Source organism: Canis aureus, chromosome 3 (assembly GCF_053574225.1).
Source record: "Canis aureus isolate CA01 chromosome 3, VMU_Caureus_v.1.0, whole genome shotgun sequence".
Classification (NCBI taxonomy): Eukaryota; Metazoa; Chordata; class Mammalia; order Carnivora; family Canidae; genus Canis; species Canis aureus.
In genome coordinates, this window is record NC_135613.1 from 18,198,486 (window position 1) to 18,215,484 (window position 16,999).

At 43.6% G+C, this 16,999-nt stretch overlaps 1 protein-coding gene across 4 annotated transcripts; it reads left to right on the forward strand.

The window, feature by feature from the left end:
- Positions 1–1,709: 1,709 nt before the first annotated feature.
- Positions 1,710–16,364, forward strand: ATMIN (ATM interactor). Of its 4 annotated transcripts, none has more exons than XM_077890943.1 (4): positions 1,710–2,075; positions 10,877–11,002; positions 11,771–11,970; positions 12,628–16,364. In XM_077890943.1, the coding sequence occupies exons 1-4, from the start codon at positions 1,710–1,712 to the stop codon at positions 14,438–14,440; spliced, it is 2,505 nt and encodes an 834-aa protein (XP_077747069.1). In that variant the 3' UTR covers positions 14,441–16,364. The 4 variants fall into 4 exon arrangements, with proteins under 4 accessions (XP_077747069.1, XP_077747072.1, XP_077747070.1 ...); XM_077890946.1 differs by lacking the exon at positions 1,710–2,075 and adding an exon at positions 2,509–2,668; XM_077890944.1 differs by lacking the exon at positions 1,710–2,075 and adding an exon at positions 2,854–2,968.
- Positions 16,365–16,999: the final 635 nt, after the last annotated feature.

The window sequence follows — 16,999 nt, forward strand, 5'->3', positions numbered from 1 at the left end:
CTTTAAGAGGAATTATTCTTTAAATTTAAAGGTATAATTTGGTGCAATTCTATAGAAGAGGGGAGTTCAATTTCTTCGTATGTCGCTGACTTACACTAGAACTTCTTTTATGTACTTGGTGATCCAGAAACACATACTGCATTCATCCAGATGCAGTCTTGGGAACAGATGGATCAGTAAGTGCAGACCCAAAGACCGCTACAGCCAAAGGAATTTATTATAAAAATGAATAGCTAACATTTATGTAGTACTTACTATGTCGGTGCTAAGTATTTTATGTGCCTTATCTTACTTTCATAACAATCCTATAAGGCCGGCAGCATTACTAGTCTTATTCTACTGAAGTGAATAGCAAAGCTTAGGCTGGTAAGTGGCTGAGCCCACATTAGCCCCAGGCAATCAGACTTCAGAGCCTGCACTCTTAGACGCCACGTGGAAAGACACAATAGCTTGTGGGTGCTCTCCCACACACCTGGGGGTTTTTTGGTCTCACAGTACTTTTAAAATCAGAATTAGCTTCTGTGATAGGCAGAATAATGCCCGCTTACTCAAAGATATCCACATCCTAATCCCTGGAATCTATAAATATATTACCTTACAAGGCAAATGGACTTTGCAAAGGGGAGATTATTCTGGATTTCCTAAATGGAGCCACTGTAATCACAAGGGTCTTCAAAAGTGGAACAGGAATAGGAGAGAGCAGAGGGAGAAGTCCGTGATGTGACAGAGACTCCACTCACCATTACCAACTTTGATAAGCTGGAAAAGGCAAATCAGCAGATTCTTCTGCAGAGCCTCCAGAAGACATGCCACCCTGCTCGCATTTTGACCTTAACCTCACACTCGGGTCAGACCTCTGACTTCCAGAACTGTAAAATAACCAATCTGTGTTGTTTTAAGCCACTAAGACTATGGTAATTTGTAACTGTAGCAATGGAAAACTAGTACAGCTGCTCATCTAGAAGTCAGAAGTTTTCACACAAAAACCTTCAAAAAATAGATCTAGTGATACCAAAGATGAATAGCAGCTGCCCCCCCCCCACCTTTAAACAAAGGATGAATTTTCCATTTCACTGCAGTCCCCCCTTCTCCCTTTTGTCTACACCTGGCCTCCAATGCTCATTTACGTGGTCTAGCTAGTCCTTCCAAGTTCTTAGGCTTTGGAACCCTGCTCTGAGCTATACTGTCCCAGGCCAAAAAACAAAGAAGAAGAAGAAAAAGACACGGGCAAGTAAATCCAGCCTTCTTAAAATGATTAACTCAATCATAGCAACTCATTCGTTTGTATAATGCGACCTAGGGCTAGTTACTTCTCTGCAAAATGGAGGAAAACACGTATTGCCTCTCCTGCCGCTGAATATTTGGGTTGTTTCTAACCTTTGGGGAAATAAAGTTCCTGGACATACTGCTTTTTCTTCTGTCCAGTTATTGCCCCAGGTTAAGTTTTCCGGGAAGATGAAGGTGGATCCGAGGACCAATCCTTGGACCTGTTCGCGGGAACCCCTGGGGCGTTTAGGGACCCCCACCCCCCTCCCGCGGCGGCCTCCGGCGGCGGCCTCCCGCAGACGCGCCCTCCGCGGCCGGCAGGGGGCGCCGCGGCCGTCCCGGCCCGCCGGATGCTAATGAGCCTGGAAGCCCCGCCCCCTGCCGGAAGTGGCTGCGGCGGGAGGCGGGGCCTGCTCCCTCGGCCCTTCTGCCGTGCGGGAGCGATGGCGGCCTCTGAGGCGGCGGCGGCGGGGTCCGCGGCTCTGGCCTCGGGCGCCCCGACCGTCCCGACGGCCGCGAGGGGAGCCGCCGCCGCCGCCGCCGCCGCCGCCGCCGCCGCCGCCGCCGCCGCCGCCTCGGGCCCGTGGGGGCCCCCCGGACGGCTAAGAGGCAGCCGGCCGCGGCCCGCGGCGGCGAGGCAGCAGCCCGCGGGTCCGGCGCCTCCGGCCCGGGAGCTGATCCAGCCGTCGGTGAGCGAGCTGTCCCGGGCCGTGCGGACCAACATCCTGTGCACGGTGCGCGGCTGCGGCAAGATCCTGCCCAACAGCCCGGCGCTCAACATGCACCTGGTCAAGAGCCACCGCCTGCAGGTGAGCCCGCGGCCGAACGGCGCCTCCTGGGGCCTGGCGCTCGGGGGCGGGGGCGCGGGCGCGGGCGTGCGGGGCGCCGCGGCCGTGATTGCGCGTGTGCGTGTGAGTGTGCGTGTGAGTGTGCGTGTGCGCGTGCAGCCCCGGGCCGCCGTCCAAGCGGCCGGGGTCGCGGCGGGGCAGCGTGGAGCTAGCGCGCAGGGACGCGCAGCCGGAAAACCCTGTGTCATGCGCCGCGCCGCGCCTCGCCGTCGGCTCCGGCCTCGCGCCCCAGCGGCCCGCCCTGAGACCTCGGTCGTTCCCGGCCGCGGCGGGGCCCGTCCCCCTCCTCCTGCTTGCGCGGCCGGACTGCGCGGGGCCGTACCCCGCTGGCTGCTCCTCGGCCCACGCACGGGACCGCGCTCAGGCCTCTGGGCTCAGCCTGAAGGAGCCGCAGATTGGCCTCGAAGCCCCGTCGGAAAGTTCTCCCGCAGCGTTGGTAGGGTCCGGTTTGCTCAGGAATGAGGCCTTAAGGGAGATTTCTCCCGCAGGCCCTTCCAGAGGGACCCGTGTGCCAGCAGGACGATAGTGCCGACGTCCCTTCCCCCCTCTGTAAGGTGGGGCAGGGGGTTTAACCCTTAGTGCGTGTGTGTGTGTGTGTGTGTGTGTGTGTGGGAAGCTCCCTGAGAATCCAGATGTCGGGGCCACCCTAGACCTGTTAGGTTACAACTTCCCAGTCATTACGATAGGAGGCTTCCTTCCACCGCCTGTCACTCACTTCTCCCTAGGCCAGCGGTGACATAATGCCAGAGCATGCCACGCAGAGCGGCCTGTGAACGCAGCTTTTGACGGTCTGAATTGATTCAGGAATGAGTTGGAATGACCCTGGCATGGTGCCTGCTCTGTCTGCCCTTCGGGTAAAGCCTCCTTGGAGATTCCCTTAGAATCAGGATTTTTTTTTTTTTTTAGATTTTATTTATTCATGACAGAGAGAGAGAGAGAGAGAGAGAGAGAGACAGGCAGAGGGAGAAGCAGGCTCCATGCAGGGAACCTGACGTGGGACCCGATCCAGGGTCCCCAGGATCACGTCCTGGGATGAAGGCGGCGCTAAACCACTGAGCCTCCCGGGCTGCCCAAGAATCAGGCTTCGGATAAGAATTCAGCAGGAGGTGTGAGGTTATAGTCTCTAGTAGGGCTGACGTGTTCCCATGAGAGACAGTCCCCATCTGGCACCAGCTGAGCAGATGCAACGTCGTTTCCCCATAAAGAAGAGGGAGCCCTGTTAGGAAATGTGCTGAGGACGGCCTTGCAGGTGGGCCAGCAGTTTCCCTCAGAATAGTTTCCCTTTCTTTCAGGACCCAAGTGCAGTAACTCTTCCGTGGTCTTTGGGAATGGGCTTCAGTCTTGGGTTTTCTGTTTCATATTGTTAACGAAATCCTTCCTTTTCTTTATATTTTAACCTAGGTAATTGAACTATGTATTTGTAGGAACTGTACATCCTTTGGTTCTCTCAATTCATATACAACGGCCAACACGCACCTTTAGTATCATGTCCTCAATGAGGAACAGCCAGGACACCTTACATCTCTGTGCACAAGAGAAGCTGCTGCCCTGACCAGGACTGTATTAGCCCAGAGATCACTCTAACAAGCACTTTGTGAGAGTTTTATTGTTCTTTTCTCTGGAATTGCTATCTGGAGCATGCTCTCTCTCTCAAGACTCTGTGACACTCTTCAGGACTAGTTTGATAGCATATTAAGAATTTTATTTCTAATTGTGTTTTTAAAATATGTAAAGTTTAAGAATAATGAAGATAGCCATACATATACAAAATATACAAACACATGCAATATGCAATACATATACAAAATATAAAGTATAATAGGCTTAACACAGAGGAGTATGTTTGAGGCAAATACAAATTTTGATAGTCAAATCTTCACCTGGACGTTTCAAAGCAGCAGTATCCTCCCTTGCTTAGAACCTGTGGGAAGTCATTCTCCCACTTCTAAGCCATTTTTCAGATGTCTCTTGTGTGAAGACAGCACAGTGAGTGCACTCAGGATCCCTTTCTCAACTAAAAATGTTGAAGGGAAAAGTGGACTCTCCTGATTTTCCTTCGCAGGTCATTAGGGAGACCTATCTCAGCAGGAATTAAATCATCCAGAACCATCATTGTTTTGTATTTTTCTTGACCAAGGGGCTCACTTTCCTGCCTTGTTCTGCCTTTTTGTTGTTGTTGTTGTTGTTGTTGTTGTTGTTGTTGTTGCTAAGATTTTATTTATTCATGAGAGACAGAGAGAGGCAGAGACACAGGCAGAGGGAGAAGCAGGCTCCATGCAGGGAGCCTGACTTGGGACTCCATCCCGGGACTCCATCCCAGGACTCCAGGATCACGCCCTGGGCCGAAGGGAGGCACCAAACCGCTGAGCCACCCAGGGATGCCCCCCTTGTTCTGCCTTTTTAATTTAACCATAGCACCTAGAAACCCCTGAGCCTCTGCTGTATTGGAGGAAAGGAGTTCATTTTCTTTAATGAAGGTGACTTCTGTGACAAAATAGACATACCTATACAGTGATGCCCCAGTGTGGTGAACCTCTGCTTTCGGTCTGCATCCTGATTAGAAGGCTCTTGAGTTCAAACATTACCCTTGACACTTGTTTTCAAAGTATTAGAAGGAGGTGGCCTGGGGACAAGAGCCAACTGGGAGCTCTGGGTAGTTTTGAAAGGTGTTTGGAGAGACTCCGGTACCAGTCAAGTGTGTGCCTACTTTCTGTTCTGAAGGTGGTCTGAGTATATCTGCTTGGCAGATTTGCATAATATTCAGTGGGAGTTTTTCCTTCTGATTCTCTTGATTACAACTACTTGCAAAATTATAGTTTCTTTCCTAGTTTTCATTTTTTCTAGGTTATGATAATCTTTTATTTCCTTCCCCATTAGTTGCTGTATGGTCCTTATTTTATTCTAGACTTTCTTCACAAGGTACTACCCTGCCCCCAAATAAATATTCCCTTCTTAATGTAAATAACCTTTCTGAAGGATGATGGGAAAGAATGGGGATTGAATTGTAAGGTGTAAGGACATACTGCCTTTTGGTTTTATGTGGGTTCTTATGAGATATGTCTATATTCCATCTCCTATAAGGAAATTGGAAATAACCCTGTCTAGCCTTGCCTACAGGGGGAATCCCTGGGGAAATGAAAGCTGGGGATTAAGGGAAAGGAAGAGTAGGAGTAAATGGACATTTTTCAGTTGTTAGAGATTCTTTTATTCCTCATGCTTAAAAGCAGTGAAGGGAACAGGAGGGCCCTTAAAGAACCTCTTACCCAGCAGCATTTATATTTTTAAAACATGGCTTAAAGGATTTTTTGTATTATGTTCAGTCCAGGGTTTGCTTTGAATGATTTGCCAGGAAGTTTTTTGTTTGTTTTGTTTTGTTAAAGAAAAAAAAAAAAAAAGGAAAAGAAAGGCTCCAAGTCACTCTATAGGCCATATTGTATAAAGACATCTGAATTTAAATTTTACAATGAGAAGACAACAGAGCAAACTGATTTTTTTGGTTGCTTTCTATGAAGGCAGTCAAGTGTAGAGTGTGGTGCCTTTTTTTCCCCATTTTTTGCCACTATTCCTCCAAGCCTTTCCTTTTACCTTTTCTCCTTAGTGTGTCCGTACTCCTGCTTTTCTTTACTTCTATTTACTTTTTTCCATCTTGTTTTTTGATTGTTTTCTCTCCTAGATTTTTTTCCAAATTCTTTTACTTAAAATGTTTCATAAACATTTTTGAAATGTTTTTTGCTTTGAAACATTTTGTAAGTAACAGGTACCCCAAAAAGGAATGCAAAACATGAAGTATCTTTTATGTTCTCTTTTTATTTCTTTTTATTTTTTATTTTTTTTATTGATGATAGTCACACACAGAGAGAGAGGCAGAGACACGGGCAGAGGGAAGAAGCAGGCTCCATGCACCGGGAGCCCGACATGGGATTCGATCCCGGGCCTCCAGGATCGCGCCCTGGGCCAAAGGCAGGTGCTAAACCGCTGCACCACCCAGGGATCCCTTTATGTTCTCTTTTTAGTTTCGCACATAAAAGATAAAGCACAAAAAGTCTGGTGAATTTTGTTCTTGAGCATATTGAACAAAAGATGACTTTCTCACATGTGGTATTGTGCCATCCCCATTTCTTATCTCCCCATTCTCATCTTCACCCATCCTATCCTTTGAGTGTATTGTCTTAGGACAAGAATGGGATGGAGGGAGGCCCCGGAACTGGGGTGGAGGGATGGTGATGGGGAGGCTGAGGAATCAATTGGCCCTTAGAAAAGCAAAGTGTGAACTGCCTCAGGTTGTTGCCATGCCTGATAAACATGTTGCCATGCCATGTGATAAAGGCAACAACAGGACAATGGGACTGTTGATGTCCAGCATGGCAGTCTTTAGTGTTTAATCTTGGTGCATGATACGGTTTTGGCTTAGATGGCCACTCAAACATGTTCACTATAATGCTCCCGGTTTTTACTGAACATTTACTCCATCCAGACATTCCCAAATGCAACAGAAGGTATAAATACATTCCTCCTCTTGAAAAGGTTTGGGGGATTTTAAGTAGTTCCATTAGGTAAAACAGGTAAATAACAGAAGAGAAAGGCAATTCAAAGCTATATAGTAAGGGACTTGAATGTCTCAAGCTAGAGAAATTTGGACTCGGGTAGATTTGGGGTGCCACCAAAAATGTTTGAATGAGGTAATGACATGATCAGAGCTATACTTTAGAAAAATGAATCTGGCAAAGTATGAATGAAAAAGATTGAAATTCTAGAGATGTTAAGGGGTTAATGATGAAAGCCCAGAGAGTCAGGATGACTTGAACTAGTGATGTAACCGTGAGAAAGGAAGGGTGAGGGAAGTGGTAGCAGCCACGTTAAGAGAAGTGCTTAATTGTCAAAACTCTGAAGCAAGCATGATGTTCAAAGTAGGTGAATGGATAGATGAACTGCGGTACCTCCAGAAAACGGCATATTACTCAGCACTAAAAAGAAATGAGCTATCAAGCCAGGGAAAGACATGGAAGAAATTTAGGTGTGGTGTATATACTCAATGAAAGAAGCCAATCCGAAAAGGGTACATACTGTATCATTCCAACTATATGACGTTCCAGAAAAGGCAAGAAAGATTAGTGGTTGCCAGGGTGGGTTTAACGGGAAGAATGATATGAATAGGTGTAGCAGAGAGGATTTTCAGGGCAGTGAAAATAGTGTGTGGTAGTGTAACAGTGGATACATATCATTACACATTTGTCAAAAGCAAAGAATGTACAAGAGCAAGAATAAACCGAACTGTGGACTTTAGGTGATAATGATGTGCCAGTGTAGGTTCATTGATTGTAACAAATGTACCATCTGGTAGGGGATAATTGCTAACAGTGGAACAGGCTGTACCTGTTTGCGGAGGGAGAGATACATAAGAACTCTCTGTGCTTTCTACTCAATTTCCTATCAACCTAAAACATCTCTAAAAAAATAAAGTTTGTTAATTTTTTAAAAGTGAAGTGAACAGGTATATGAGAATATGATTGGGAGTTTGAAAAGGGATCATAAGAGGCATGCCAAGCAGAGCTGTATATTAGAAGGGAGTGTGAATTTTGTAGTGACCCTGTAGGCAGTTTTGTGGAACATCCGAACAACCTGGAACAGAAAGGGGCCATGTCATTGGCACATCAATAAGAGGAATTTTCTAATTGTCAGGTAAATGAAAGATTTCTGAGTCTCCCTTGATATTCTTCCCACATTTTGCTCTCTCTTGCTGATAACACTAAATGGAAAAATAGAAGTTAACTGAAAGTATTTCATTAAAAACAAACAAACACTAGATGACTTGGTGAATAGGATGAGTTTGGTGATGAGACCATGGCAGTTATTAAAGCTAGCAGCTGCAAGTGTATCAACAGAAGAGCCTTTCAGTCAGAATTTCATAAGGACAGTATTTAATGTAAAGCACTGGTTTAGATTAGATCATTGGCATTAAGTTGTTGGCAAAAAGCAAAAGAAGACACAAAACTCTCCACAGCAAATAACTCAGCAATAATAACTGAGTGATTGATTATGTGATAAACACTATTCTAAACCCTATACATTTTGACTAAATCCCTACAACAGCCCTGAAGTAGATCCTGTTTTGCCTACTTTTCAGATAAGGAAACCAAGACAGTTCATCTTCTTAAGGTCACAGGAAAGTGACAAGGTAGAAAATTCAAACTATGGCAGTCCACGTTCCAGAATCCAGGGGTTTAACCACTATCCCTGAGGTTCCAAAGCTAGGCTGCACTTTGGGATCTTCTGAGGAGATTTAAAAACCAAATATGGATCCCTAATCCCTAACCCAAACTAATGATATCAGAATATCTGGAGTTGCAACCAGGCAGAGATATTTTTTTAAGCGTCTGGTAATTTTTCACAGACCCTCGGGTTGAAAACCACTACCCTACCCTGCCTTTCAAAAAATGCTCTGCATTTAGCAGGCAATTGCTCTCTTTAAGCATTAAGACAATACCAAGAGGTGTACAAAAGAGCAAAAGTGTTTCTGCCCTTAAATTTAGTTGGAGAGACAGGAATCTAGAAAAAATGGTAATATGTAAAATAGCTTAAGTTTTACTATCTTTGAATTCAAACAGGAAATAGAGCTCTAGATATGGATGGTGGTAAGCAGAACAAGGAGTGTTGTTTACTGAGAATGTGTTCTGGGTTCAGTTTAATGATAATCCAGTACAAAATAATCCTGAGAGTTAACTATTGTATCTGTCTCAGAAATGAGTGAACTGGCTCAGAGAGGTTACTAGTTGGTGGTAGAAGTGGTTTATAGGTCTTGCAATGCCAAGTGCCTTTTCCACCATTGTATTCTGCCTGAAGAGAGCCAGAAGGTTGTAGGACAAATTGGGCCTTGATAGAAGGTGCAATTGTAATTAGGAAGAATGTGAGACTGAGCAGGGTGGTGTATGAAAAGGGAACAGAAAAAAAGATAGGGTTATAATGGGAGATTGGAGGTGTAACACACCATTAGGTGACCCTTACAAATAAGTTTTTGGTATTTAAGAGACCATTTGAATACCCCAAATGGTTATGAATATCTAGGCAGTATAATGCAGTAGGATTATAAAAGGGTGGACCAGTGTGGAAAACATGGAGGACTAATGGAATGTGATATGGAAAGATAAATTACATTGTTTAAAAATAAAACAAGAATACCTTCTTTTCCCCTCTGAGTGGACACAGACTCAGCAAGATCAACATGTTCCTCTTGAGATCATTGGGAAGGCAAAGGGAAGGAACCTTGGCCACATGGTTCTTCATTTCTCACTTCTCCAGAAACATTTATGGTAGAAAAGGAAGTGGACGTGTTCGAAAAGTAATGACTCTTTTCTCATCAGAACACTAGATGACCAGAATAGCTGCTACGTGCTGCAGTAGCAACTGAGGCCTGAGTGAATGGGGACTTCTTCTGCTACCTCCACTTTGACCTCAGTCTGTACTTCCTTCGATTATGTTCTTTCCAGCTTATCTCTTCACTCAGCCAAAAGACCCAGGAGGCAAAGCATCCCATGATGGAGACTCAAAACTAGTCCCTCAAGCAACAGGGACTGCCTTTACACCAGCAAGACCCAGGTGGTTGAACTCAAGACAGTGATTGACCTGACCTTCACTGCCCACTTGCACCGTACCCTTACATAAACCTGGAAGTATTTTAAGCACTTTGCAGACCATTTTTGAGACATTAGTCCACTGTCTTCTTGGTGATGTTCTCTGAAATAAATCCCATTCTTGTTTCACTACCACTTATCTCACTGCCTTTGGATTTTGTCAGTGGTGAGTGGCCAAACTTCGTATGTTTTGGGACCCCCAGAGTCAGGTGCTCCTGTACCCTTGAGCCCTGCTTACATGAATATATGTCCTGATGTTTCCAGTGACCTATAGAGAGGTCCACCCCCACCCACCCCCCTCACCACCACCACTACCTTCCTTTAGGGCAGATGGAAATTACACTGGAGGTCATAGGCCTCTCACCCCTGCAGTATGTGGGCTCTTCAGGGGCACCAAGACAGAGCACTTCAGGCTTAAATTAAGTCACCACTTATTTTAAACTCCCAACCAAAAAGTCAATCACATGCTTAATAACAAAGGATGATTAGGATTATATGAGTTAATATATATAAATGCCTGACACAGAAATAAAAGCAATATAAGTACTGGTTACTGTAATGATTATTAAAATGTCAAACATAGCATGGTGCCTATATTCAAGCTACTATATCAAAAGTTGTGTTGACCAGCTTCAGCTACTTTAGTGGTACAACGATCAGAGAAAGTAATAATGCTAGGAGGAAGGCCTAGACCATAGTCAAAGGTTTTTTCAGGAGCTCCCGAAAATTGAGAGTAGGATAAAAGGGAAGGGAACAACTGGAGTACCAAAATCTTGAGCCTGAGAAACTGTGAATATATCACTTACAGAGAAAGCTGGCTTTAAGGACAGAGATTTTAAGTTTGGAAGGAGGAGTTTCAAAGGAATGGATAGAAGATTTTTAAACAGCATGAGTGTTTTTGTTTTGAAAAATTTTTACAGATTTATTGAGCTACAGTTTATCCACCATAAAATTTACCCATTTTAAGTCAATAATTATTTAGATTTACATAGTTGTGCATCAGCACTACAATCTAATTTTAGAACATCTTTATCTCCCTTAAAAAGATCTCTTGTCTTTAGTCATTCCTTGTTTCTGCTCCCAACCAGTTTTTTTGTTTTGTTTTGTTTTAATAATTCATTTTTTCTTTTGCAGGATGGCATAGTAAATCCAACAATAAGAAAAGACTTGAAAACCGTACCGAAATTCTACTGTTGTCCAATTGAAGGATGCCCTAGAGGCCCTGACAGACCATTTTCTCAATTTTCTCTCGTAAAACAGGTATTTTACTTGTCTTAAGTATACTTCTCTGAGGATGAAATACAGGTGATATAAACCTAACATGCATTTTAATCACTTACCAAACATAACTGGAAGACTCTCAAAGCTGCTTGTGAGAATAGCCTCCCAAGAGTCTCCCTGTTGGGGAAAATATGGGTAAGATATAAAACGAGTGAAGGAGACGTGGCTTGTTTGGGGGAGAAGACATACAGAAGTGAATTTGGAGAGAAAGACAAGAAGACTGGTTCAGCAAGTGAGAATTGTGTCCTCCAGATCCTTTGTGAATCTGTGTGCCTCCAAGGCCAGAGGAGCAAAGGCACAAAGGAAAAGTTCCTTCTCCTAAGGAAGTACGAAGCTGCAGAAGTCAGGAAAAGTTTCCGAAGCAGCTGCCTTAGGAGAAGGGAGGGGTCTAGCGAGTGAGGAAAGCGGTGACATAGGGCCACAGAGCCTGACAGCTATAATACTTGTCCAAGGCTTTGCTTGAGGGGTCCTGAGAAAACCATGGCAGATGTTCTCCTGCCTGCAGCACTAATTTATAAAACCTAAACGGTGAGTGCTATGAATTATTTCCAAAACAGCATCCTTGCTTTTCACAAAGCAGGAGTGGCAGGGAGAAGGGGCATGTGATACACTGCAGTTTGCCTGCTTTTCCATCCTTTTGATTTAGACTGCTTTAGTTTGTCATGTAAACTCCTTGTTAACATGGGTACGTGAAATGTTTTGAGCAAATGCAGTTTTCCACTTTGGTCCCTTCTGTGTTCTTCCTAGCACTTTATGAAAATGCATGCTGAAAAGAAGCATAAATGCAGTAAGTGCAGCAATTCCTACGGCACGGAGTGGGACTTGAAAAGGCATGCAGAGGATTGTGGCAAGACCTTCCAGTGCACGTGTGGCTGTCCCTATGCCAGTAGAACTGCTTTACAGTCCCACATCTACCGCACTGGCCATGAGATCCCAGCAGAGCACAGGTAAAGGGGAAGACATGGTGGTACAGAAGTCAGTGGCTATGGGAAGAGTTTCAGATGAAACTTCTGGAGAGCCATTAGTGCAAGGAGAAAGAAAGGAGGGATAATGGAAAATAGATGTGACATGGAAGAGGGGAACTTTCAGAAAAGTGAGCAGTACTAGCAGAGGACCCAGATCTACCTAACCCAGTTGTTCTTCCTTATTTCTTCCCAATTGAAAATCCCAACTTCCAGCATTTCCTATCAGAGGGATGTTATGTTCTTGAAGAGTTAAGTTTTATCATGAAACTCTACTTCATTTTAAAGGTCAGATTTATATTTGGAGTAATAGCTTCCTACTTAAAGAAACAGTAAAAGTTGCATTATGTAATCTGGTAGCTTCCTCGTGCATGCAGAGTTAAGCTGAGTTCTGGAATACTCAGAGGTCTGCCCCCAAAAAAGATGTGCTTCCTCCTTCCCTACTTGCATGTTCCTGAACTTCTGCCCACCATATAGTAGGCCCAGAAGAGCACAAAAGGATGGATCTCTCTTCACCAGGTAGTCTGACCTCTGCTGTAGGTGTGGGGAGCAGCATGCATAAGTAATTGAAGATGCAACATCAGGGTTGAAGAACGCTGCAGCCTAAACTTGCTTTTCTTTTTACTCTGTCCTTGTTTTCAGGGATCCACCTAGTAAAAAAAGGAAAATGGAGAGCTGCCTGCACAGCCAAAAGTTGTCCAGTAAGACCACTGAGTCCCTGAGTACCCAACCAGCTACAAAACCAGACACTCAGGAACTGGAAACTTCAGAAATAAAGCTGGTCGCGTCTTTTGAAGACTCTTGCAGCTCTAATGCCGGAAAGCAGACTCTTACACCACCTCCAAGATACCCTCAGAAGTTGCTTTTACCCAAGCCCAAGGTGGCTCTGGTGAAACTTCCTGTTATGCAGTTTTCTCCCGTGCCTGTCTTCGTGCCTACAGCCGACTCCTCAGCTCAGCCTGTGGTGTTGGGTGTTGATCATCAAGGTTCTGCCCCAGGCGCTGTGCACATACTGCCCTTGTCAGTAGGAACCCTCATCCTTGGCCTAGATTCAGAGGCTGCCTGTCTTAAAGAGAGTCTCCCTCTTTCAAAAATTGTAAGTCCTGTGGCCATGGAGCCAATTAGTACAGGTGTTCAAGTGAACTTGGGTAAGAGCCTGTCTGATCCTTCACAAGAACTAGGGAACACCTGTCAGAAGAACAGCATATCTTCCATCAACGTACAGACGGACCTGTCTTACGCCACACCGCACTTCATACCTTCCACACAGTGGGCTGGCCCTGATTCCTCTGTATCTTCTTGTTCTCAAACAGATTTGACATTTGGTTCTCAAGTCTCCCTTCCCATTAGCGTTCATACGCAAACGTTTTTGCCCAGTTCTAAGGTGACCTCATCCATAGCTGCTCAGACTGATGCATTTATAGATGCCTGTTACCAGTCAGGTGGGATCTCCAGAGAAACCCAGACCAGTGGAATGCATAATCTGACAGATGACAGAGTACAGATGGACCAAGCTGTAATGGGTGGAGACATTTTTGAGAGCGTCCATCCATCCTATGGTGTTTCTACAGACAGTATTATAAGCAGCAGCTTAGTAGCAGAGACTGTCACTCATGATTTGTTACCTCAGAACCACCCTAAGACTTTAAATCAAGATCTTGAGAAATCTGCACCAATTATAAACTTCAGTGCACAGCACAGTATGCTTCCTTCACAGAACATGACAGATAATCAGACCCAAACTATAGATTTATTAAGTGATTTGGAAAACATCTTGTCAAGTAATCTGCCCAGTCAGACACTGGACAATCGTAGTCTTTTGTCTGACACGAGTACTGGACCTGACCCCCAGCTTCCATCTGGCCCGACCCAGAATCCCGCAATCGATTTTGATATTGAAGAGTTCTTGTCGGCCTCAAATATCCAGACTCAAACCGAAGAGAGTGAGCTTAACACCATGACCACTGAGCCTGTCTTGGAATCGCTGGACATAGAAACCCAAACAGACTTCTTCCTTGCAGACACCTCTGCTCAGTCCTATAGTTGTAGGGGAAATTCTAACTTTTTAGGCCTTGAAATGTTTGACACACAGACACAGACAGACTTAAACTTCTTTTTAGACAGTAGCCCCCATCTGCCTCTGGGAAGTATTCTGAAACACTCCAGCTTTTCCATGAGTACTGATTCATCTGACACAGAGACCCAAACTGAAGGAATCTCCGCTGCTAAAAATATACCTACTATAGAGAGCAAAGTTCAGTTGAACAGTACAGAAACACAAACCATGAATTCCGGCTTCGAAACCCTGGGGAGCTTGTTCTTCACCAGCAACGAAACTCAAACAGCAATGGACGACTTTCTTCTGGCCGATTTGGCCTGGAACACAATGGAATCTCAGTTTAGCTCTGTAGAAACCCAGACATGTGCGGAACTACACACAGTCTCCAACTTCTGAAAATGATGTCCGTGCGTGCAACAGCTGTTACAATTTCCTTCTAGGTTTGGGAAAATGGGAGAGTGGGACAACAGTGTTAACACTATTGAATGTAGTTACTGATGCATTTACTTCTATTCTTGGAGGGTCTTTTGCCTTTTGTACTTGTAAACATGAAATTTGTGTATAAATGTGAGTGTATTATAAAGTGTAAGATGTTGATCTAAAAATATTGTTTCTTTGTTGCCTACGTTTGCCCTTTCACAGTTAGTCTTCCCATCTTAAGAACACAAGTGTATTTCACACCTTTAAAACCCATCTAGCAATTAACTGAAGCCAAGCCAAGCTTACCAGGTACTAGGGTAGATTTTTCAGATCATCAAAACATTTCAGTGGAAATGTGACTTGCTTAACTTAAATTGCACCTAAAATATTTGAAAGTGCTTGTTAGAAATCCCTGTTTCCTGATAGTAAATCTAAAGAAATTGGATGCCACACATCAGATTTAAGCACCAATGCTTAGATGGCATGGGACTCATGCTGCATGCAGCTTCATCTGCTTTGACATCTCACTTTTTTCTGACTTGAAGACAAAGGAAAATGACAGCTGTCTTTAGCTTTTGAGACCGTCTTCGTGTAGTCCATGCCATTCTTCCTCTGTATGAACTATTGCTGATACCAACCTAAGTGTACGTACTTTCCTCATAGGATGTGTTGCTGTAAAATTACTGCTTCATGAAGTAGCAGCAAGCACTTAGTGTAAATAGTGATCCTTCTAGTCTACGTAACTGTTCATTATCCCAGCTGTGGAAACACTGGGTGTGGAATTGTGCCCGTTAGCTCATAATGCATTGTGTCTGGGGAACATCCCTACTGCTCTCCCCTGTAGGCAAGGGTGGTGCTCCACAGCTGCTTCTCAGAGTGTTCCCGTAGGCTGGATCTGAGTTTTGTCTAAGTGTTTATTTAAAAAAAAAAAAAAAGGGAAAGAGAAAAGGACATTCCCCCTAAATTTCAGTACTTTGTGTAAACTTAATAGGGCGAGAGTGCAATCAACAGTTACTCTAAAGTGAATCTTTTAATCCACCTCATATTATTTGAATAAGGAGAAACTTTGGCCTAGCAAGGATGTTATTTGTGCCTTGAGGATAGCAAGTATAGAACAAATTCCACCTAAAATATGGCATTCTGCATTTTGTTGCTTTATTTGTTTAGACAGCATTATCACAGTCTTCAAAGAATAGGAGGTGAAGACCAGTTACTTCAGTAATCAAGAACATCCATGTTTTTTAGATGGGAGCAAGTCAAATATGCTTTGGAGGTTTTCTGTATTTAGGATTGTTGTCCAACTTTCAGTCAAGGAAAAATTGATGTAGTCTGTACGTTTTCTAAGTTTATTTTTAAAAATTCCTTCTGTGGCACATGCTTATGCTGCTGAAGGCTAAGTCCTCAAAATAAAACCTAAGGAGTGAACTAATAAATCAGTAATATTACTAATTCCTATCCCATAGAAGAATAGTTGGTAGTGAATAACAAATCCTGGACAGATGAACCCAACCTGGTAGATAAGAGTTTGCTTTGGTCACAGTGGCCTATGATTATGGGTTTCAAAACAAACATAAAGCCTTAACTTAGAATTTCATTATGTTTTAGAATCGTCACTGCCTTAATGTTCAAACATTTAAGTTCTCCTAGTAAAGGAGAAATGCATGTTTGTTTATGGCTTTTTGTAAATACAAACGCAGTGATCTTTGGCTTTAAAAAAAAATTTGTTTCTGTGAAAATGTTAATCCAGCCAATAGAGTTATTTACAGAATAGTTGAGCATGTCATAGTTCTTCATGTACAAGTAAGAACTGTTTTTCCTCCCAAAACCTTAGTTCCCTGAATTGTCCTAAGATTATTCGTAAAAACTGAAGTTCAGTGATTAAAAAGAAGTTGGAATTCTACCTTTTTTTGTGAATTCTTTGACGTAAAGTGACCTATTTTGTTGCCTTGACTTTTCACAAACCCATCATCTTCTGATAAAGGAGAGGTTGTGCCTAGTTATTTTCATTACCGTTTTACCTTTGTTCATGAAAATATACTAATTTCCTACTAGAAGAAAATGAAAAGACACTCCATTACTAAACTTTGTATTTTGATGTGAAGTTTTTATTTGGTAGAACTGATTTTATTTGATACACCTTAGTTTTAAGTTTTTGGAGAATTTCAAAGGAACTTACTCCCAATTCATGCATTTGCCAAAGGTGACCATTTTATAATGGGGTCCCCTTTATCTTTGTAAATAAGGTAATTCTAGCTTATGAACAAAAATAAGGTTAGAATACGAGTAGTTCTTTGCTCAGTCACTAATTTGCAAAAAGCCCAATCGGTGTGTTTCTGATTTCTTGATACAAAAGAGAAATAAAAATAGAAAATTTTTGTAGACTAACCTGAAAGATGCTGAGTAAGGTTTGAGGCTATTTTGACCAGAAGAAAATATATTCGTATCAGTCCAGTTTTGAAGTTTTATTAGTAGTGGCAAATTGACAGGGTGATACTTTCCTGTAATCCTTGATGGCCTCAGTTTTGGAAGGTTTAT